Genomic DNA, 22,768 nt, shown 5'->3' on the forward strand with positions numbered 1-22,768 from the left:
AAGATATTAAAGTGTTGCATATATTCAAATCATAATATAAATTAATCTCAAAACAGAATGTAATGCATAAATTTACATTATGAATAAAGAATGAGAATTAAGCAACAGAAGAATATGATGCATAAATTTAAAATATTCGTTCTAAGATTGATTATGGAGGGAATTTCCTTTTTTTTTTAAATAATATTGCCCATGTTATTTATATAATTTATAACATGATAAATTTCTATAAATAAGTTATATTTGTGCTCTATCTATTGCATGTAAAAAAATCTCTATAAATAAGTTCAGAATATTGTCCTGCAGTTTATTTTTATTTTAATATGTTCTTAGTTTGCAGTAATTGTACTTAAAACACAGAATACATCCATACTAACAGTCACAATTTCCCAAAACGATCCCAAAAAACGAACTAAAAGTACTTGAACTGTATCTTGTGCTGCTTAATATTTTATGAAATTCTGTGATGTCCTACAACTAAGCTCAAGAACTTCGTTGTCTTGCACGGGCGAGAATAGCACACATCCTGCCATGGGACAGGAGCGCTAGTGAGGGACTCCCTTACTATCCTGTCCTAAGCCTGAGGTATTCAAAAATGCCACGGTTTCACTAGGAGATCTTTCCTTTATCTTTCTTGATCCAAAAGAAAGACTCCATTAGCCTTAACCTTTGGTTATGATCGTCGCCTTGTAACTAAAACCAATGAAGCTAACTATTTTCCTCAAGATTGCTTTGTTCGTATATTCTCGTAAATAAACTATCTACACGTGCTTGAACCTATAAATTATCTATATTACTTAGACTGGAGTGTGAATGTTTAACACAGATAAATATCCAATACGAAAATGACTGTCAAACATAAGTACTTAAAAAGAAAATGAAGATTTGGAGCAACAGAATCTCATATCACCATCCACAAAAGCACTTACAATAGAAGTAAAGATCTAAAACAATATTGAATGAAGCTGAGTTAAACAACTCAGATTCTACAAGAGATCATTAAAAAGATCAAAAAAAGGGAATTTTCCAATTAATCACCCAAAATGAAAGAACTAAGCAAAACCCAGATCATAAATTGAAACGAAGGCTCAACTAATGTTGATTTCAACATTTTCAAGCTTTTCTTTTCCTTTTCAAAAAAAAAAAAGAGACTAATTTGTCACCAAAGAAACAAACTGGGAAGCCTAAATCAGAAGGGGAAAAAACAAGTAAACTCCCATTTTATTTTACTAAAAATAGATTAAAAAGGAAAAAAAATCTACACAAACAAGTAGATATAAATTCCTATTTTTATTTTACTAAAACTAAAGTGCCAAAAACAAAAAGATATTTTCAAGCTTAAACAGTCCCTCAAAAACTACAACTTTTTCCTCAAAACAAATTCAAATACAATAAAAATGGCTAAAAAAACAATACTCAGAAGCAAAAGAAAGTAAAAAGAAAATACCCAGAACTTCATTTTGAAAGAAAATGGCAAAGATCAAATATCTGATGGAAAAAATAAAGAAGAAAAATGAACGATATAAAAAGGAAAAAGAAAAGAAAAAAGAAAAAAAAATATCTAAAATCGAATGGGAACAAGGAGACAGGGCTGGGGGTGTGGTGACTTGAGGTGCTTGGTGAGGGAGAGTGGTAAAGGGCAATAATGGGAGGTTATATTTTTTTCTTTATTGTTGGAGGCTGTAATGTGCTAATCTTTGGGTTTGGTGAGGAACCACCATTAGGAGGTGGAATCAAAACTATTGAATCCTTCTTTATTGTTTTTTTACATAAAATTTTTTATCCGCGTGGTGGACATAAAATTGTTTTCTATAACCAAACCTTTTCAAACGGTTTGATAAGCACTTTTATTTCAACCTAAAATAATAAAAGCATGCAAAAAAAAGGGTTTGATTTTTGTTGTGGTTGTATAGATTGTTCTTGAATTACCAGATTTTTAGTTAATGGAATGCTAGATTTTAGCCCAAATTTTCATTAAACTTGCTTAAGGTAAGAGTAACTTCACTTTTAGCCAAAACAAAACCAAAGTCACATTTGTTTGTGGTAGAGTAGTATTTGGAGCAAATGTTTTGGATTGGATAAAACTTTGTAGATTATATCTAAGAAGCTTTATAAACTAAGAATGATAATATAGCAAAATATCATGGACTCTATATGTTTGTCGAAATGTCTAGCTGAAGTCTAAAATGTAACAGAACCTGCAATATCGTGTTAGTCAACATTTCTCCAACAGGGTTCCTTTTTGGCTTTCTTTTATCCTCTGCTTTATATTTGCAGGAGAGAAGGGTGACATAAATCAATCAGTTTCTTATTTGCTGCTGGGGGAACCGACAGGTTTCAGTAACTACAAGCCATGGCAGTGGCAAATTTCCCTGCATTTCAGTTTAAAACTTGCGATATTTTTCGTTCCACTCCAAAATGTTTCAAATTGCTCCCCTTACAAAAGACAAGTAAGTTTAAACAATATTCCACTTACTGTTCCTACTTTTTCTTCATCTGGTTCTAATGACTTGGGACATGTCTAGTTATTCAATTCTAAATTCTATTTTTTTTCCATATATTTTTAGCTCTGTGTTGAATGTAAAATCAAGTGATTTTCCACAGATCTTTTTGTTAAGACATTAGTAGTTGAAGCAAAGGCAAATACCAGAACAGAAAGCGCTAAAATTAGGAACAGAAGAATGCTAAAGAAGGTATGCTTTCTTTTCCTGTTAAGAAAATGTGCAATACAATGGCTAGGACACATGTATGTTATTTTTATTATTCTTTTTGAAATATTTATGGTCGAAGTTTGTGTACGAAATTTATTTGGATATAGATATGGAATATGATCTTCCGAAAATCTTCAAATTTTAAAAATTGAGCCTACACATATACACCTGAGTAACATAGCATTCAAGGCCCAACGAAGATTGTTGAATCATTTTCTAGAGTTGGTGAAATAAATTTCATGAGTTTTTACGTGTTTATGAGTCGGATGTTTTCAATGTTATTTCCAGTTTAATGGCACCCCAAGAAGACCAAGACTGTCGGTATTCTGTTCAGAGAAGCAGTTGTATGCTATGTTGGTCGATGACAAAAACAAGAAGTGTTTATTTTATGGAAGTACTTTGCAGAAATCTATTCGTGACGATCCCACTTGCACCACCATTGTAAGTATCATAGGGTCTTTGGAAGCCTTTGAATATTTCTTGCTTGTGGAGAGAAATTTTGGGTTTAGATAACTGTCTAGGGCATATAACAATATAGAATAATGAGTTTAGAGACAAGTTGAAAATATGATACAAACACGACATATTTCGTAGACACAACAGTGTAGTAAGTACAACAGGATATAAATGCCTAAACATGACTAGCATAGTTGACACTACACTATACATTTATCTTTTGGATTTTGTGGCATTTAGTAATTTGTGTTGTAATTTATGCTTACACTGCTGACATGCACAGATTGCTAGGTCAACAAGAAGATATCACCCTATGTTTAAACACAATCAACATAGATAGCACTACACGTATATGTTCATATTTAGGATTTTGACTCGTTTATAATGTGTTTGACATGAGAAAAATAAAATAAAATACAAGCACGACATGCATACTCAGATTGCTAGGTTTCCAAGAAGATTTATCCCTATGTTTAAACATGGTTTTGACACATTTAATAATTTGTGCGTGAGTTTTTATGTTTGCATGGTTTCTGTTGCGTTGGTATTTTCAGGATGCTGCTAAACGTGTTGGTGAAGAGCTTGTAAAGGCTTGTATTGATCTTAACATAAACGAAATATCATATTATGATCGCAATGGATTTGCACGCGGTGAGAGAATGCAAGCCTTTGAGATTGCAATATCAAACTATTGTTTCCTGCCTACATAGAACTTAATCCAATGACCTTTTAAACCCTCGGTTTTTAGTATTAAGTAATCAATCATGTAATTTGCCAGCGTAGGATCTGAGATAACAATTTGCAAGATTTATCGAATGTAAAAGCCCTTTATTAGTTTGATGCATTCTTCAACTGTCTACAACTTTTGTCGTGTTTTTATGATTCAATGTAACAATCAGATTCTGCGATGTCTTGTTTCCCAAGCATCTGCTGACATCCAACCTATTTTGCTGATTTCTCATTCAAAAGTGTCTCTCTTGGGTCGAACCAATGCTCACATATGATAGATGGCAATACCTTGATCTGGGGACGTCTATGCTGAATTTTTTTTTTTTAATTCCTTCATTCCTTTCTAAGATTATACTCTTATATCTTAACAGGCGCCAAACAAAGATGTCAGACACAAATACTTCAAAATAATAATAATAATAATAATAACAACATAGGCGTACATGAGATTGAACTTGAGTAAAACCTGCATATTTATGTTGGCTATGGGCTTCTCTATACAAAGGCACCAATCTACCATTTTCTAATCGGTCATGTTGATTACTATGTATCCCCTACAAAAATATTGCTAATTATACACCAATTTAATCACCAACCCCATCTACCTAATATCAAAAAAAACTTTAAAAGAATAAAAGAAACAAAAACCCACCAAGACATCCTTCTCTTACTCCGAATTTTCTTGACCCATATCAATCAAACCGGCAATGACTGATTGGTTCCCTCATCTATTTCTGGTCAAGTTAAAGTTAGCACTAGGAAAGTGCTCGTTATGAAATGTAGTTGCCATTATTGTTTGCCGAATAACCTAAAAATCCATTGCATACCTTAAGTAGTCTGCCTATGCTTATGGATCACCACAGCATCTAGCTCTTTTGGTCTCCTGGAGTTTCTGCCACAAACACATCATCTCTCTTGGACCTTGATAGTGAGCAATAACATAACCATCCTTACAACCCTCGTTAAAGATCCTCTCTTCCTTCTCATAATGGACTTCTAAACCATCTTTTTGCATATCCGCGATCCAAATGCCCATTGCCACATCTTCGAGTTTAAACATCTGTTATTTACACATGACATTTGTTTAACATTGAGAATTATTATCCACAAAAGGAGTTAATGATGAAATCCTATTCCAATAAACTTTCATGCTTACATATATAATGAATATATGTTTCCATAATCCAGAACAACAAAAGTAGAATAAAGGAAGAGTTAAAATTTTCATCTTACCTTTAAGCGCACTTCATTGAACCTCTTGTAAACAGCCTTTGCTATGTCATGGGACACCACGTAACCAGGACCATGCGCCCAAGGTGGGTACTTCTCTTCAGACCATTCCTTCATTGAACACATCATGACAAGAAGATAATAAGCACCAGAAAACGATTTTTATCCCATTACAGTTAAATAATGGTGGTTTGGCACCAACAAATACAATTAATGAATGCCTATGCAGCCTACAATAATATTAAAAACAAACTAAAGCTTTGAGTTACTTTAGCTTGAGCTAGAGGAATTGTAATGCACGTAAACGTGAGCCATGTGTGAACTACTCTGAAAAAAAGCTGATCTTGTTTTCTCTTTCTTTTCAGTGATCCCAATAGATGTTGCTTTTATGAACATAATCACACAACATAATATGGTGTTCAATTTAAAAAAGCTAAACATGGAGCTAATCAAAATTAACAGAGAATGTAGTTCATCCTTCCAATCTTTGCTTATATCAAGCAAAAATTTAGAGTTTATGATTAACTATCTCCTGACATTGTGCCAAGTCAGAATAGTTGAAACCATTTGAGGGAATTGAGTGAAGAATTACCTCAGGGCTGATAAACCACTTGCTATCTGTACTGCGATGAGGTTGGGAATCTGAGTTAATGAGTCCATAAAGCAATCCATGAGTTACATTTATCCTGCTTAATGAAGCCATGACTTCATCCAAACGAACAAACGCATCATCATCTGTCTTCATGACAAACTTTGCAGAAACGACTTCTGTCTGTAGAAGAGATAAGCTCTATAAGGGAATGAAAATTTTTGCCTATTCAAATGAAGGGGCGTAAGACTTTACCCCAAAGGTGCAAATAGCCAAGGTTTTCCAGGTGATCAGGCTGTAGTAATCAACAAAAGGCATCAGCTGTATGTCTCCATATGTCCGTGCTTCATTCCAGAGTTCATCATTCACTATATGGTTTTTATGCTGCAGAACAACTCAAACTTGGTAAGCGATTATATAAGAGGCTTAGAAAATTGTAAAACTTAAAACCACAAACTCGATGATGGTTTCAAGAGAGATACAACACCAGATTTTGGCACCAAAACTGTCAACTGTCTAACTATTTTATCATATTTAAAAAGAGAAGATCATTGCCCATTTCAGCAAAACAAAGAGTACATGAGTGCTTAGGTGACTATAGGAGTAGAATAAATATGCTGAACTAGTGGGGTAACAACTTATTACGGTAAAGCATCCTAAGCCACCTATTGGGTACAGCTATTGTCTAAAAACAGAGAAAATACTGAATATTGCCCCCAGCTCGAGACATCTAACAGCATCTAATGCTTCTGGCACAAAATCATAAGTGATCTAGTGGTGCAACAATGGTTGGCAAACACGATCAAGATTCAAGAACCATGTAGCATTTGTGGCAAGAACATCTCAACCATGTATTGCTTCAAGAGAATGGTTCTCCTTTATTATGATAGAACTAGAACTACCCAAACATCCAAATTCTAGCTATTTTGAGTGAGAGAAATTCACAAGGAAACCTTACCAAACCAACAAAAAAGCGCACTACAACTGTCCCAGATCGGACTTCAGGATACTGCATCCATGTTCTTCTCACAGCCATTCTTCTTTTAAAATTATTGGCAGTAGAGAAAACACCAATAAAGAGATCCACTGGTCTTTGAAGAGAAAGAGGAACTGATTTAAGTGCTTCTAAATCAACCGTATGGTCTGAATCCTCTGAAGTAGGTAAACCACTAGCCAGCACAGAGATTAATTTCACATCACCAGAAATTCTAACCTCACTAACAAGCCATGGCTCCAATGTCTGAATATAAAAGCAGCCAATAAGTCATTAAGCTTAACGGAACTATTAATTATTAAACAAATTCCACAAGAGGATTTAGAAATTACTTCTCGATAAGCAAAGGATGTTACATGCTTCCCATCAACTGTCATTTGTACTCCCTCCGGTCCTACTCTAAGTGTTGCAACAAAAAGAGAACCTTGCTTGAAAGGAAAATATCTTCTGGGTTTAACCCCTTGCAGCCCCAGTAAAGGCAATCTTAAACCATGGGAGTGCACTCTAATTGTCCGGTTATCATCTTTACCAACCAACTTATTGCACTGTTCCAACTCATCCACTGAAACAATAAACTAAGTAGAGAGTTACCTCAGAAAAAAATACACATTTCTCATGTCTGCAAACAAATAAAAGGGAAGAGATGAAAGAAGAGGGAGCAATTAGAATTTGACATGAGGTGGGAATACTCTATCCCAACGCACATACTTAAGGTAAAGCATTTTTGTAGCTCACTGTTAATTGTCTTCATTAAGAATAGTGTTTCATGCTAGACAAAGCCTAATGACACCTTCTATGTTGATGGAATTTTCGGACACCTTTAATGTCTTATCCAAAAGATGAAAAAGAGCATGTTTGGGATTCAATAGAATTAAAAAAGATAAAAATGTATATGAAAAAAGAGCAATCTCAACCTAAGGACTGTAAAATGTACAGGTGGTATATGGACCTATTTAAGGTAAAACAAGAAGAAAATTCTAGTTCTTTTTGCGTATGCATAAAGGACCAAAATGATGTAACAAGTCTTTCTACCTTTTTCATTCTCTTCAGGAGTTGGAGGTGGACAACGCACCTCTTCACCCCAATCATGAGCTATAGTCCAGGTGTTTTGGACAATTACTGGGTCCTCAGTTATCTTATCCCCATGAAGCCTAACATTGTAATGCAAAATTATTGGTGGGTCTGGCTCCCCTGGAAGTGCTTCCCCTGTTAAATCAATGCGAAAATCTCCAAGAAGACCATTTGGAATGCCAATGATTGTAATGGAAGAACCTTGAGTGAGGCCACAAGGAACTCGCAACTTGTAGTGACTCTCAGGTTCTGTAGCATTCATTTTATTAAGAAAATGGGGACACTGCTTCTCTTTTGCTTTCCTAGATGAATTATCATTCACATAACCAAGTTTTTCCTCTTCAATTGAATCCATCAAGCTATTCCATGCACTTCCAGCTTCCTTGATAGCCTCTACTCCATTTGGTAAAGCATGAGAATGGTTAATTAAGTTCTTCAATAAATTCCAGGTCAGCAAAGACTGTTGCTCTCCCTTGGAGAGGTTCCTTTGAGCAAAGAGACTGAAGGCTATGGCATCAATAGAAATTACTTGAGAAGCATTTCCTGGATTCTGAAGTGCAGGTGGAGCTGTAAAACGCACCCATTCAAGTGGATTTGTTCCATTAGAAGAGAAGGGATTCATCAAGTAGCTTTCTTCAACAGGATTTTTCATAAAACCATATCTCAGCAGCAACAACATAAACAAAGATGAAACTAGAGCACCACCGTACCATTTCTTCATTCTGCCAATTATAAAATCACATCAAAATGTTTTGCCAACAACTAGGAAATAAGCATTCAAGTCGACTTATAAAATTATAATCTGTAGACAGTAAGTAAAGTAGCAAATGAAGAGTTAAAATATGGGAGCACTTTGGACAGACAGTCAACAGTCTATTAAATGCTGAAGGATCATTTCACCTTGTCAAATGGGGTGTTTCAGCCTTCATTTTCAACCTGCTGTCCAGCTGAGCAACTACCAAAAGTTACAAGCATCACCTTCAGGCTTCATGTATAAAAACTCAAGATTTCTGCAACCAGGAAGCAACTTTATGAAATATTCATTGTCACACTTCGAGCATAAGATTGCCACACTGACAGAACATGAAACCAATCAGTCCATTGGAGAAGGTATCAAAACTTGCCACCAAAAATAAGCAACACATCAACAAAAAGAGACATTCCAACAACAAAAGTCCACAACTCCAAAAAGATAAAGCAAATCAAACCGAAGACCCAGGCATCTACTCTTTAATGCTTACAACTAACCTAATTGATATTGATAAGCTACACCAAATTCATCCAAGACAAGAGCCATGCATTTCATAAACATCAGTATCACCATTATAATTTATAAAATACTAAACTAACATTTTCTCCAAGCAAACAATAATCAATTCACAACAGTTGCCATAGACAACCAAGATGTACAAGTCAAATGTATAAAGCTGTCTCACTCCAATTGCTCTTATGGAGGGAGTGGTTGAGTTTACTCTTTCAATGGGTATATCCTATTCATGTTGACGGAAGCAAACAAGAAACTTTCGCTATATAAATTATGTAATATGACTAAATGAAACTAGTGACACCCATAGCAAAGAGGAAGCACTTACAGCTTCAAACAATAAATTATTATTTTGTTTACAAAATTATAACTCTGCCCCAGAGAATAAACAAATTATATTTGCTTTTAATTGAAATTATATATTGATTTTTATTCTCATTTTGCATCAAAAGTCATAAATATTTTTCTTTATATTCCACAAAAATAACATTTCCATATAAGAAATTCAGAATTCGCTTCGCTTTGGCTGCGGACTTTTTTTGTAATGAAAATTAACAGTTATTACTCATCACGGCTACGATTGGTAGGCGAGAAAATATAGGAGAAGAAAGAAAAGGTTGAATAGAAATAAATTTTCAAATTTTGCGTCAGTTAAATCTAGGATCCGAGGGCATGGTCTTTTCCTACTCTAACTTAGCTCCATTACTACCTTACCTTAATTGATACAAGTTTAAAACTCCAAATTTTCCATAAAGAAAAAAAAAATCAAGGTTTAAGTTTCCATCATCTTCTAATTACGTCAGGTTTTCCCTGAAACCAAGCTAAAACGAGAATTGCACCCAAAGAAAAAAAGAAAAAAAAGTTTCGAGACAGATCCAAACGCGTTGAACTTAACAATGAAAACCCTTCAAAAAATACAATGAAAACACGAAATTTGAAAGCAGAAATTGAGTAACATAACTAAAGAAAAAGCATTTCTGAATTAAAAAATTTTAAAAAAATGAACTGAACGAAACTAAAATGAATGCTATAGGCGAAAAAGAAGAAAAATTATTTCCAAGAAAATCAAAGACTGAAGCTTACCGGTGAAGAGAGAAATCGAAGAGAAATTGAAGAAAATGGAAACAGCGTTTGGATCTCTGTCGTTTTGGACTTTGTTTTTTGAACTTTCAAGTCGTTTAAAGCTCAACGGTGGGAAATAAAACCGTTTTCCGGTCTTCCAAAATAAAAAACAGAGATTTGTGTTGTTGACTGACTTGAACAGGTTGTATCTTTTTTTTTTTTTAGAGTTTTTTTTTTATTTGTTCTTTTTATCTCCCTACAATACATAAATAACACAAAACCTTTTTCTTTTTTTACTTTTACTTTTTTATATTTTATTTTGCCTTCGCTTTCACTAGCACCAGCTGATTCGACATTGACTAGAATACCTTATGAAGTATCCACACGTGGCATACTGTCGGCTGATTTTCTTTTCTTTCTTTTTCGAACTTTGTAATTTTTCACATTTTGGTCCGCTCAACTTTTCTTTTCATATTAATTCCTGGATTTGACAACTTCCCTTAGTTTTATCTTTAAGGCATAATGAAGTGATATTTTATTATTTTATTATTTCATCACTTGAATTTTTTGAATTAAAATTTTTAATTTTTAAATGATTTTTAATGATTTTATATAAAGTTTTTTAAAATTGTGAAGTGGAATAATTTTAGAATGTTATATCATGGCAACTTAACAACATTCAAGTTAAAGGATAAAATTGAGAAACGTTGTTAAGTTTCAGGATTAATATAGACCAAAGTTTAAAGATCTAATTGAATAAATTACTACATTTATAATAAGGATTAAATGTTGTTTTATCCCTTTTAAATAAACTTAAGGTCTGATTTATAAATTTTAATTAATTTAAATAAATATGTTAAAGTTAATATTTTAAGTAATTGATAATCATCTATATTATATTTAACTGACTTATTAATTAAAATTATTTTTTAATTGAATTCCAAGTTCCAACTCAACTCAACAGTTACCGAAAATCCTTCCTCTTATAAAATAATATCAACCCATTTAAGCAATTACCCATAATTTTTCCTTTTATAATTTTAAATATTTTTACTATTTCAACTAAAATTTTATTTTATCTATAGATTTATTATATAAAAAGGTAAATATAGTATAATTTAATATTGTTAATTTATTAATTAAAATGTAACATTGAACACGTGGCTTAACACATTGTGACTTTTGATTGAGGAATAGTCGGAGGGGCAATTGGAGAAAGAGCTTTTCTTTATGAAGATTTAAAAAAGCAGAAAAAGGAGGGTAAAATCCAAAAATAAGAAAGTAACGGGGGGAGTTGAGAAAAAAAAGGGCCGTTAGGGTTTTAATGGGAAGCAGAGACAGACAAGTAGCGTGATATGCCGACAAGCAATGATTAAGGATTTCAATAGCGTAAGAACGTAGCTTAATTAATGTGAAAGCAATAGTACACCTCTCCTATGTTGTATCATACCAAAACTATTGTTGTGGAATTTATTAATTAGCACCTTAAACGCTTTTCAAAGTTGTTGTATATGGTAAATTTTAGGTGTTAAAAAGAGAGAATACAAATTTAATTGTTAGAGAAAAACTAATCATAAATCTCAAATATAAATTATAAAATATATTAAATTATTAAATTAAATTTTATAAGTATTAAATTTATATTAAAAAATTATTTGATAAACTAGTAAATATTAAATAATGAATGGATAAAACTAAAACTTAAATTTAAATTTATTTATTTATGTTTATTAATATAATGTTTTGTTTTGTTTTAGAAAAAGTATGATAATTTGAATTTTCTTAAAAAGAGTTTATTTCAAATATAATTTTTAAAAGTATTCATGTGAATCTATGTTTCTACTTAATAATACGATGTATAAAACTATTATTTAGGACATTATTATAAAATTCGGAGCAAGTAGAAGAATGTTAAAAATAGTTGTTTATTAAATAAATATTTTACGGTTTTTTGGGTCCTTAATTTTATAATATGAAATTAAATAGTTTTATGTATTTAGGGTAATTATCATTGAGTAAAATTTTTTTACTTGGGTAGTTATTAGAATTTAGTGGAAAATTAAATAGAATGAGAGAGTCTCATAGTAAAAACTCTGCCTTATCTCTTTCATTCTCTCTAAAGGTTCTACATGAATTTTCACAGAGTTTTTAGATACCCTCAATGGACACAATCCTTCAACCAATTCCATCTTTATGGTGGTTGTGATTTATTGGAAGTTCTTTAAGCATACAAATTCTATTAGAAAATCTATAAACAATATCATAATCTCTAAATATTTTATATAAATTGTAAACATGCTCAAAAATATTAAAACATGAAAAATATTTCCAACTCTTACTTCCAAAGGGCATTCCCAAATGCGTATATGTCAAAAACTCGATTTTCAACCTTTTCAAATTTCAAATGGTGTTTTAGGAACTACCTTAGTTGGAACTTGGTTTAATATATACATTGTCGTTTTAAGAGCGTATATCCACAATAAAGAAAGAAGTTTGGAGTTGCTAAGCATACTTTATACCATATCCATCAATGTATGATTTTTTTCTCTCTGCTACACCATTTTGATCTAGTGAGCCAAACAAGGTGTTCTAAGTTATAATACATTGCTCTTAAAGAAAATTAGCAAATGGACCAGGTGTTTGTCCAATTCCATTGTATCTACCATAGTGTTCTCCACCTTATCTAATCTAACGATTTTAATTTATTTTTCACATTGTATTCCACCTCTATTTTAAATATTTTAAAAGTATCCAATGCTTCATCTTTATTGTAAAAGTAAGTAGAGATACATGTATCATGAGTAATCATCTATAAAGATGATAAAATGTTTACGACCATGTAAACTCATATCATGACAACAATTAGTAGTGTGTATGATTTTTAATAATTCAATACTCCTCTTAGCACCATTATTGGTTTTATTTATCTGCTTTCTCTTAATGCAATCAATACATGAATCAAAATATGTAAAATCAAGAGTTTCAAGAACCTCAATATTTACTAACTTTTTAATTCTATTAATATAGATGTGTTCCAATCTCTAGTGCCACAAATTAGGAGATTTGTTTGTCATTCATTACACAACATTTAATACTAACATTATCATGAACATGCATTATTTTATAAAAGGTGTTGTTTTGCAAATAAATTCAAAAAAGATCATCAGACATTGTACCATTCCCGACAATATTAGATTTATAAAATAGTTTAAAACTTGTATTTGAAAAAAATCAAAGGAATAACTCAGTGGCACAAGTATTGAAACTAAGATCAAGTTTATAAAAAAACTTGGAATATAAAATGTCCTTTCCAAGTTCAAAACAAAACCAAAATCTAAAACTAATTTGCATGTTCCAATGACTTCCACATGTGAATGCATCTTATTTCCTGAATAGATACTCGGCTCATTGCCCACAGGCTTCCTTTGGTTTAAAAATCCCTACAAGGTAATTGAAATATGGATTGTAGAACCAAAATCAATCCCCCTAATGTTATGAAAAAAATCAGCCATATTAGATTCATAGCTAACAAAAGCAATCAAATTACCTTTCTTCTCAAGCTAAGCCTTAAATTTGGCACAATCATTCCCTATATGCCTTTTCTTTTTATAGAAAAAGCACTTGGATTCAAGCTTTTTCAACTTTGGTCCCTTGATTGCTAAGGTAACTCAAGCCATATTACATTCATAGCAAACAAGAGCGACCAAATTACCTTTCTTCTCACGTCAAGCCTTAAATTTGGCACAATCTTTTCCTATATGCCTTTTCTTTTTTTTATATAGAAAATGCACTTGGATTCAAGCTCTTGGTCGAATCTTGAAAGGAAATAAAGGTTTCAAGCTTTTTCAACTTTGGCCCCTTGATTGCTAAGGTAATTCAAGTTCGTTTCTTGTCATTTTTTTGTTTTTGAGATCTCGAGAGCTTGATTTAACTGACTTGTGTACTATTTTGTAAAACTCTTAAAGTTTTAAAAAGTTGTCATTGTTAAATACTTAATTAAATTGGTGTTATTTTGTTAGATTTTAAACTTAGAAGTGAAAAAAGGACTTTTCTAAGTTTAATTGTTAGTTTTTAAACATGAGGACTAAAGTGTAATTATTTTGAAATTGGTATGAAATTTCTATAATTATGGAAAGTAGAGAACCTTAGAAGGATGTAATTGAGATCATTTTCAAAATCGAGACTCAAATTTGAAATTTATGGCAATTTCGTTATAAGGGCTAAATTGAATAAAATGCAAATCTTTAAGGAGCTTTCGAAAAGAGAAATTAAATTGTCATATGCATTTAATCGGATGATATAAAGTATTTGGAATCGATGAATCGAAATGAATTATCATATAGATCAGGATTTGAATCAACCGAAGGATAATTGAGGAAAATGCAATGTTGTGAATTAGTCCTCGACATCTTATTTGTTGTTGTTTTTGCCAAGTAAGTTAATATGTAACTTACTATGTTAATTTTTGTTATGTTTGTATTATTTTTTCTTGTTGATTGAATTAATGTGAAAATAATAACTATTGGCATCGAATGGACTAAATCGTAAAATATGAGATATAGAATAATTATGAATAGATACAAGATATCAAATAGATATGAAATGTTTATATGATTGGATGGAACATTTGTATAATGATGATACAGAGATTGAAATGATACAAATGTAGTAATAATACTCGTGTGAACTTAGTAAATGTTTAGGATATGAATGGTATACCACTTAGTAAATAGATGGCTTGAGATCCAACATGTGTTGTGGATTCTTTGGAGCTTGTGTGAGCGGCATCAAATCATTCTTTATTGATGGCTTGAGATCCAAACACGTGTTGCGGATTCTTTGAAGCTTGTGTGAACAGCATCGAATCATTCTTTATCGATGGCTTAAGATCCAGCACGTGTTGCGGATTCTCGGAAGCTTGTTTGAACAGCATCAATAAAGCTTATATAGTAACCCTGATTTGAAGCTTGTGTGAACAACCCAAATATGTTAGTTTATGTGAATAGATCTGTCTCCTGTATTCGAACTCAATTTACTAAGGTTATCTAGGCAAAAATGGTAACTAAACGAAAGTGAAATGGATAGAAAGGTTAATGATTGTTTTGATTTTCATGTTTGTAAAATGAGTGTGGATTAAATGGAAAATGGTATAAATTGGTATGAATGTTTATGTAATTGGCTTAAGAAGTATGATTATATAATGTTAAATTACTAATTTATTTTTTATGTTGATAGATTGAGTATGAATCATAAGGATGTCATGGATTATCTTGTTTGTGCCAATTTATTTCTATTATGTAAATTTTTTGTGAAGTTTAGGTAAGTTGAGTACTTTTATTATGAACTTACTAAGCATTCATTATGCTTACCGTTGTTTCTTTTCCTTGTAGTTGTCGGTTTGCGAAACATGTCGGTCGGATCACCTTAAAGCTCACACTATCCTGTCATCTTTTCAATAGATCTTTTGATCGTTTTAGTTTGGTTATGTGGCCTGTATATAGGTGTTCATACAAGTGTTAAACTTGAATTGATAGTTGGCTTAGCTTGATATAAGTTGAAGTATGGCATTAAGGTTTAAAATTTAAATATGTATGTTTAGTAACTTGTTAGTTTGGTATATGGTATTTTGGTTGCATGAATGAGAATTTAAATGGCATGGTTAAATGTTGAATCAAATGGCTTAAAGGCATGTGAAGTAGATTAAATTGGAGTTGATTGCTTTGGCTTGATTTGGTGCCAAATTGTGGCATATTAGTTGTGATAAAATGTATGGATGAGTTGAAATGAATATATGTGAATTGGATTGGTTTGTATGCATGTTTTAAGATGTATTTATGCACCATTTGCTTAGCTAATGGTTTGTCTTGAAATAGGTGTTAAAATGCAAAATTTTTTACCTTATTGCCTTAAGGTATCGATACCTTTGAAATGGTATCAATACTTTACCAATTTTTCTTAAAATTTTCAAACTTCGAATTCCAAATTGGTATTGATACCGGATTTAAGTACTGATACTCTATATCAGGGTGTCGATATTTTACAAGGGTATCGATACATATGATTTTTATTTGATTTTTGTAAAACATCAAGTCGTAAAACTGTATCAATTCTTTGTACTAGAGGTATCGGTACCATATGACAAAGTATTGATTTTTTTTATTTGTTAAGATTTTTCTAAACATTGAAGCTAATAATTTTGTTAAGATTTTTATAAACATCAAAGCTAATAATGTTATCGGTACCTATATAGGGGTATCGATACTTGTTGTGGAAATTTTGAAAACATTGCAATTTAGTCATTGCTCAAGCTTGGGTTTGTAAATAAGCTTTTGTAAGCTCGAGTAAGAGCCGGAAATGATAGTATAATGTAATTGTGAAATGTTTTGATTATAAATGCTTGAATTATGATGTAAATTGTTTATTTAAATCCATGTAACTATTTCGGTATAGCCTCTTGTAACTCAAACCCGACGATCAGGTAGCACGAGGGGTGTTACAACTGATTTGCAAATAAGCTCCTCTTTAAGTTAGTACATCTCTTTCCTCAAAGCCTCAATAATGGCTTTAAGAACATCATTTTTCTGTGAATCCATATCTATTGTTACATTGTGGGCACACTACATCTCACCCTTGATCTCATCTCTTGCAAAGTCCAACTCTTCAATACGCCCCTAAACAATCTTAATGTTTTTCTACATCTCTTATGAATCCTTGATTTTAGCCACTTTACCTTCTATTTCCAACAGGATATCCCTTGAATTATTATCTTTCTTAATTCTCCCACAAGTTTTTGAGACATCTTGTGTCTTACCTTCTGTTTAAAAGGCTAAGATACCATCCCAAAATCTGCATCTTGATCAAACCATAGGTGCTTATACCTATTGCCATGGGCCTTGAATTTAACCAAGCAATCTATACAATCTTAGGTATTATATCCACTACCAAATTGCATAAATCAACCTAAGCTCTCAAGTTAGGAGACCCAAAGAATTCTCTAAGGCACTAAAGCTAAAAGATATTAAAGTGATAAAGGAAAGAAAAGTAAAATTTAAGAATATATAGAGGAAATGGTCTTAGTGTATTGATTATCTCAAAAATGATGAAATAAATGAGGCTGAGGTAGGCCTTATTTATAGTTGAGTCCCCTAACATCAATTGTATAGATTAAATCATATCAACAACTAAAGTTTAAACATATCTACATGATACTGTCTAAGGAGTTTAACCACTATTTATCTTTGTCTCTTAGAATTCAAATTAACTTGGTAAATTACAAGCTATTAAAGTGTTTATCAAGTCATCAAGCTTCAAGTCGATGAGCCTTTTAGAATGTTTTAAGAATTGGGCTAGTATTTTTGAATTAAATGAGCCCAATTTACACATATGAATTGCTATGCACAAACCGTGGCACATGATGTATAGGGTGCACTTAATTTCTCTGAACCTAACCCATCTATGTGTTAAAAATGATACCATGGGATTGCTCTGGCTTCCAAAACATAAGATTGTGTTGGTTGTAAAATATGTAAATTTGTTGGACCAACAAATTTATTGAGCATTCAATTTTATTTAAGGAATGAAATAACTAAATTATAGGTCTAACTTATTGATAAGTTTTAGAAAACCGTACTTAAATACATTTATAGTACAAAGTTTTTTGGTCAAGTATATCTAGTCTTTACAATCAATCATTTTCCTTGAAACTTCTTACAGAACACTTATTTTCCTTTTTCATCATAAAATTTTATGTAAAATGCCATAACTAGAATATGCTTTCCAAATAAATAATATAAATGACTTAAACTAATAAAAATAGAAGCTTAATGATGCAATTTGATGAAAAAGAATGTTTGTGACTTACATAAAAATTGATGTTACCGAAATAAGTTTTGGGTTCATTTTTTTCCTTAAAATGGAGAACTCCTTCAAAGTACTCTTAGATAAACATGTTCATACCTTCGTGGGTCTAGTTGACTTGAGTATGAGATAACTTTCATGCTCAAATTCCTATTTCACTAAATAATTAAAATTTATTAAAATATGATTAGACAAGAATTTAACAGCTTATTGGGTTTAGGTTTTAAGTGTTAAGTGGTGGGACAAATTAAAATGATGGTAGCCCTTTCGTGCAAGTCATCACATGATCCATTGCTGCATCTAATTAATTTACCCATTGAGAAGCACTTGCTATAAATTCCTAATATTTCAACCTTTAACTTTTAATCCCATTTTATTCTTAAACATTGTTGAGAAGCAATTGAAACTTTGGGTGGTGAATCATCAATGGGTAAACTACATTGTGAGAGTTTCAAACCCTCTATTATTGCAAATTACAAAGAATTTTTTCCCATAGGATATGCAACAATTTGCTGAATAAATTAAATTAAAACAAATGGATTGGAAAATGGATATTAAAACTTAGGAAACTGGATTCTTGAACCACATTTAGCCCTGGGTAACAAAGGACATTTAATGAAATCTGAACCGGAAGTATCCACACACAAGTAAACTTGATAAAGCTGACTGTTACGAGATGAATCCACATTGCACTCAATGCCGGGAGTAAACCCAACTGCTTGCCTTATAGCATCCTCGATCTCCTCCAATTCATAGAATTCATCATTTGGTTTTATTCCTGCAGCACAAGCAAACTCGGTCAAACAACTATTAACTGTATATTGCTCTGACCCGAATCTTTATGAATTTGGGGGTTACCTGCGCTTGTTAAAGCTTGAAGGAGGTTAGCCTTTTGTTTCAATTGGAGAGCAGCTTCAAAGTATTCACGTTGGTCAAGTTCAGATTCTGAGCAAGTCCCATGTTTGAGCCATTCATGAGTCCAGAACTTAACTCCATCGTTGCTAGGACATGAAAGAGTGGGCCATTCCTTTTCCAGACTCCCAATCAGGCTTGAAATCTATTTACAGGAGAAGCCATTATGTTAATCCCTTGGAATCTGTTGGTAAATGATATTTGCGTATTTCTGTGATTAAACAATATCAATAATAATTTGGATTTTAGCAGCAATTAGTATTCTTTTAAGCCACGAAAGACATTTGACTAAATCGAGACATAAACAGGCTGTTGGGTGGTCTGCTTTGGTTTCCTCAACTCTCACTCCCACCAACATGTAAGGTGACAAATTCGGAAGTTAGAGGTGTTATCATGTGAATAAAGTATTCTAATCAAAGAAGAAAGTTAATTGCACCAATATCCTTAAATTATGACCCTCATTTTAAATTAGTCCTAAATTTGAAAATATTCTAATTACATCCCTAAACTATTAAGGTTATACCAATCAGATACTTTCGTTATTAAAACTATTAAATGACACACCAAATCTTCTGTAGCTAAATTTACAACATTCATTTTAAATTATGTCATATAAGATCCAATATATAATTTAACAGTTAATTTAACGATTTTAGTAACAGGATATTTGATTAATAAAATATCGACAATTTGAAGATGTAATTAAAATGATTTGAAGTTTGAGGACTAATTTAAAATGAAGGCCATAGTTTAGTATGTCTAGTGCAATTAAAAAAGAAAAGGTTTTATTATTAGCTAACCAAATAATTTTTCTTAATTACAGCTAACCAAAAAATTTATGTAATTTCAAAACACAAATAGATTTGTCTGGAATAAAAACAATATAAATCTTAAGCATGACCAAATGTGAGCATAAAGTTAATCTGTGTGATCCAAGGTAGGCAGCGGGCATATGCACCCAAGATTCTTCTTCCTTTAAAGCAAAGGGCTCAGGGGCTTACGTTTATTGCTACCTGTTTCTTCATTTTATAGGCTAAAATGCTGTTAAAGGTTAAAACGAATATAATTTTGTGTATTATTTTCAACATGGTTTTAGATATGATAGATGTCCGAGAGTTGAAGTTGTATCTTATTTTCTTTATTGTCTTAATCATTAATAGCTTTGTTCTAGTTTTCATTGTTCACATTTATCTATTCGAATATTCCTAATCTATAAGCAAAAATAAAAATTGCTGGTCTTCTAAAACCTTAAAAGCCATCACGTTACATATAGTGCCGCAAATATAATATATACCTCAGATTTGTCGAAACGACTGTCGGGATCACAGTTGGAAGGGTAGCCACCATCGTTGTAATTAGGCCAAAGTCCATGGATCCCAAAATCCGCGGAAGGCTTTCCCGTCTTCGGATAACAACATCTTTGTTTCGTGTCGCAGTATGATCCAGGCCACTGTACCAATTTATAGTCCAAACTCCAAAACATGAGCTTAATGATAAACTTCAAACACAAACTAAAAGAACAATATATGTGTATAACATAAATAAGGGAGTCTCATCGTTTTCATTACCTGTAGAACAAAGTAGAAGAAATCAAAATCTTGTGAGAGACAAAGAACAGGCAAGTATTGTAATGCCAAAAGGTTGATGATAAAGATTGAACCTGAGGCGAGTTTCATGTTTTTAGAAGTTTTTTTTCTCTCTTGAACAAATGATGAAGTTGTGTTTGATGGATGAGTATATTTATAAAGGCAAGAAGGGGTAAGTTTTTAGGATCATGGAACCTTTTTGGCAGCATATTCTTGTCAATACATTAATGTTGGCGTGTTTTAAGATCATCTTCAATGGATTTTAGTTTCTAAAACAATGTTTTGATTATTAGGTCTTAATCTTACTGGTAATTGGGGTTATAATTAAAAAGTAGTAGCAATGTTGGTGGAGGGGGGGGGGGGGGGCTCTTGCGTGCAAGTCAACAATTTCATCCCTTGTGGCCTAACACGTGAAGTTCCAATCGTTTTGGAAGGGGATTGGTTTGTTTGATAAGGGATCCTTTATTTTTGTTTTTATATATGACAAAATTATCCAAAAAATTAATAATAATAATAATAATAATAATAATCCAAACCATTACTCTTATTTTATTTGGAATGTTATTTAATGCTACATAATCCCTTTTTTATGATTTTTTTATTTGTTTATCAAAATTTTAATTATTACAAAGAGATACTTGTTATACATCTATAATAATACTGGAGATTTAAATCATATTTAACTATCATAAGTAAAAGTGACTTAATTTTTTACCCAACTTTTTATAAGTAACAGTTTTTAAATTATTCTTTCCTAATATTTAAAATAAAACATTTTTAAATTAAAATTTCTCATGTTAAATAATTTATGAGTTTTTTATGTGTAAAATTCATGGCAGCATAATTGTTAAAAAACAAATTATGATTTTTTTTTACTTAAAAATATTTTTTTATTTAATAAAATGTAATTAATATGCATGCTTTTATGAAATATGTATAGTTTTAATTTTTTTAACATAAATGTATAGTTTTACTTTGATATTTGAGTCGAGAAATTATTATAGAGAACTAATTTAATAATGCATATACTTTGTTATTATAAGTTGAAACTGTTACAAAAAATTAAATTAATAAATCATTAAAAATTTGAGTGACTATTATAAAGAAGATTGATTGTATGTTAAGGGCCTTTTGAATGGGCATTTACTTCTAGTGTGATGTGTTTAATTTTTTTTTTGTTTCACATTACGATATGTTACAGTATTTAATCTAATCGTCACTATTTTTTTATATTAATCGCAAATAAACGCATTATCCATTATCTCGTATACCTCGTAATACATGTTGTTGATTACATGCTATTAAAAATGGAAAAGTAAAAATTCAAAGCAGACTAAAAAGGGTGGCAGGCAAATCAAAAGAAGGTATTCAATATGAGGAAGTTTTTTACTCATGGTAGTTGATATCATACACAAGAGTAAAGGCAAAAAAATTTTGTTTTAAGAGTAAAACTAATATTAAATTTGAAGGATTAAATTATTATATTAATTCGTAATTTTATAAAATTTGAAGGAATTATATAACAATTCTCTACTCGGAGGGGGCAAAACTACTTCCTACTTCTATCTTTGCCCTTAACCTTACAAGTATGTACCCGTTGGTATGTATTGTTTAAGCACCAAATAATTTAAATTTCATTCTAATTGAAATTTTAGTGTATTTTAATCTATTTCGATTAATATTGTATCGGTATATACCGAATCGTATCAATTGATCCAAAATTTATATATTTTTAAATCAATCTTTAATATTTTCAACTTATTTTTTATAATTACATTAAAAAATAAAATATAATCGTTAAATTTAGTTATTTAGCTTAATTAGTAATTTTAAAATTCATAGTTTTATATTGAGGTATATTTCGTAAAAAGAAAAGAAGAATATTAATATTACGCAAAACAAAACTTAATATTGTATAAATAATAATTATTGAATGCGATAATGCATTGTTTGTTGAGTGTTTACTGGTGGGCTGCACGGTAAAGAGTAGCTTAGCTGAGCTATGTTTAATTCACAGCTTCATCAACAGAGATTGGAGGATATGGATTCATCACACTCCAAGGAACCAAAATACAGTTGTTGATCGAATGGCCAAGTATGAGTCTAATAGTCCCTTGAATTTATTTTTATTTCGAGAGCCCCATTATCAATTCAGAAGATTTTGTTGTCGAATAATGCTCTCTCTACATGGACTTAATTGATTTTGATATACTTGCTTAATGCTATTATTTTCTACCAAAAATAAACATCACAATACATTAATTTGTCTTTTATTATATATGCTTAATAATGGAAGCTGACATTTTT

At 31.4% G+C, this 22,768-nt stretch overlaps 3 protein-coding genes across 5 annotated transcripts; 1 reads left to right on the forward strand and 2 right to left on the reverse strand.

Moving 5' to 3' along the window:
• The first annotated feature begins 1,563 nt into the window (after window positions 1-1,563).
• Window positions 1,564-4,011, forward strand: LOC107940660 (50S ribosomal protein L18). Of its 2 annotated transcripts, none has more exons than XM_016874098.2 (5): window positions 1,564-1,727; window positions 2,278-2,450; window positions 2,605-2,693; window positions 3,000-3,152; window positions 3,722-4,011. In XM_016874098.2, the coding sequence occupies exons 2-5, from the start codon at window positions 2,354-2,356 to the stop codon at window positions 3,875-3,877; spliced, it is 495 nt and encodes a 164-aa protein (XP_016729587.1). In that variant the 5' UTR covers window positions 1,564-1,727; window positions 2,278-2,353; the 3' UTR covers window positions 3,878-4,011. The 2 variants fall into 2 exon arrangements, with proteins under 2 accessions (XP_016729587.1, XP_016729586.1); XM_016874097.2 differs by having other exon boundaries at window positions 1,565-1,989.
• A 286-nt stretch (window positions 4,012-4,297) lies between these two features.
• LOC107940659 (beta-1,3-galactosyltransferase GALT1) lies at window positions 4,298-10,369 on the reverse strand. Of its 2 annotated transcripts, none has more exons than XM_016874095.2 (9): window positions 10,128-10,369; window positions 8,681-8,790; window positions 7,742-8,502; window positions 7,042-7,271; window positions 6,674-6,955; window positions 5,971-6,099; window positions 5,719-5,898; window positions 5,130-5,237; window positions 4,298-4,956 (listed from the first exon to the last, which is right to left on the reverse strand). In XM_016874095.2, exons 2-9 carry the CDS (start codon window positions 8,707-8,709, stop codon window positions 4,744-4,746), a joined length of 1,932 nt encoding a protein of 643 aa, XP_016729584.2. In that variant the 5' UTR covers window positions 8,710-8,790; window positions 10,128-10,369; the 3' UTR covers window positions 4,298-4,743. The 2 variants fall into 2 exon arrangements, with proteins under 2 accessions (XP_016729584.2, XP_016729585.2); XM_016874096.2 differs by having other exon boundaries at window positions 8,681-8,853; window positions 10,128-10,341.
• Window positions 10,370-18,379: 8,010 nt separating this feature from the next.
• Window positions 18,380-20,655, reverse strand: LOC107940648 (ribonuclease 3). Its single transcript, XM_016874082.2, has 4 exons — window positions 20,444-20,655; window positions 20,170-20,325; window positions 18,822-19,020; window positions 18,380-18,741 (listed from the first exon to the last, which is right to left on the reverse strand). Exons 1-4 carry the CDS (start codon window positions 20,549-20,551, stop codon window positions 18,518-18,520), a joined length of 687 nt encoding a protein of 228 aa, XP_016729571.2. The 5' UTR covers window positions 20,552-20,655; the 3' UTR covers window positions 18,380-18,517.
• Window positions 20,656-22,768: the final 2,113 nt, after the last annotated feature.

Source organism: Gossypium hirsutum, chromosome D12 (genome assembly GCF_007990345.1).
Source record: "Gossypium hirsutum isolate 1008001.06 chromosome D12, Gossypium_hirsutum_v2.1, whole genome shotgun sequence".
In the NCBI taxonomy this organism is placed as follows: Eukaryota; Viridiplantae; Streptophyta; class Magnoliopsida; order Malvales; family Malvaceae; genus Gossypium; species Gossypium hirsutum.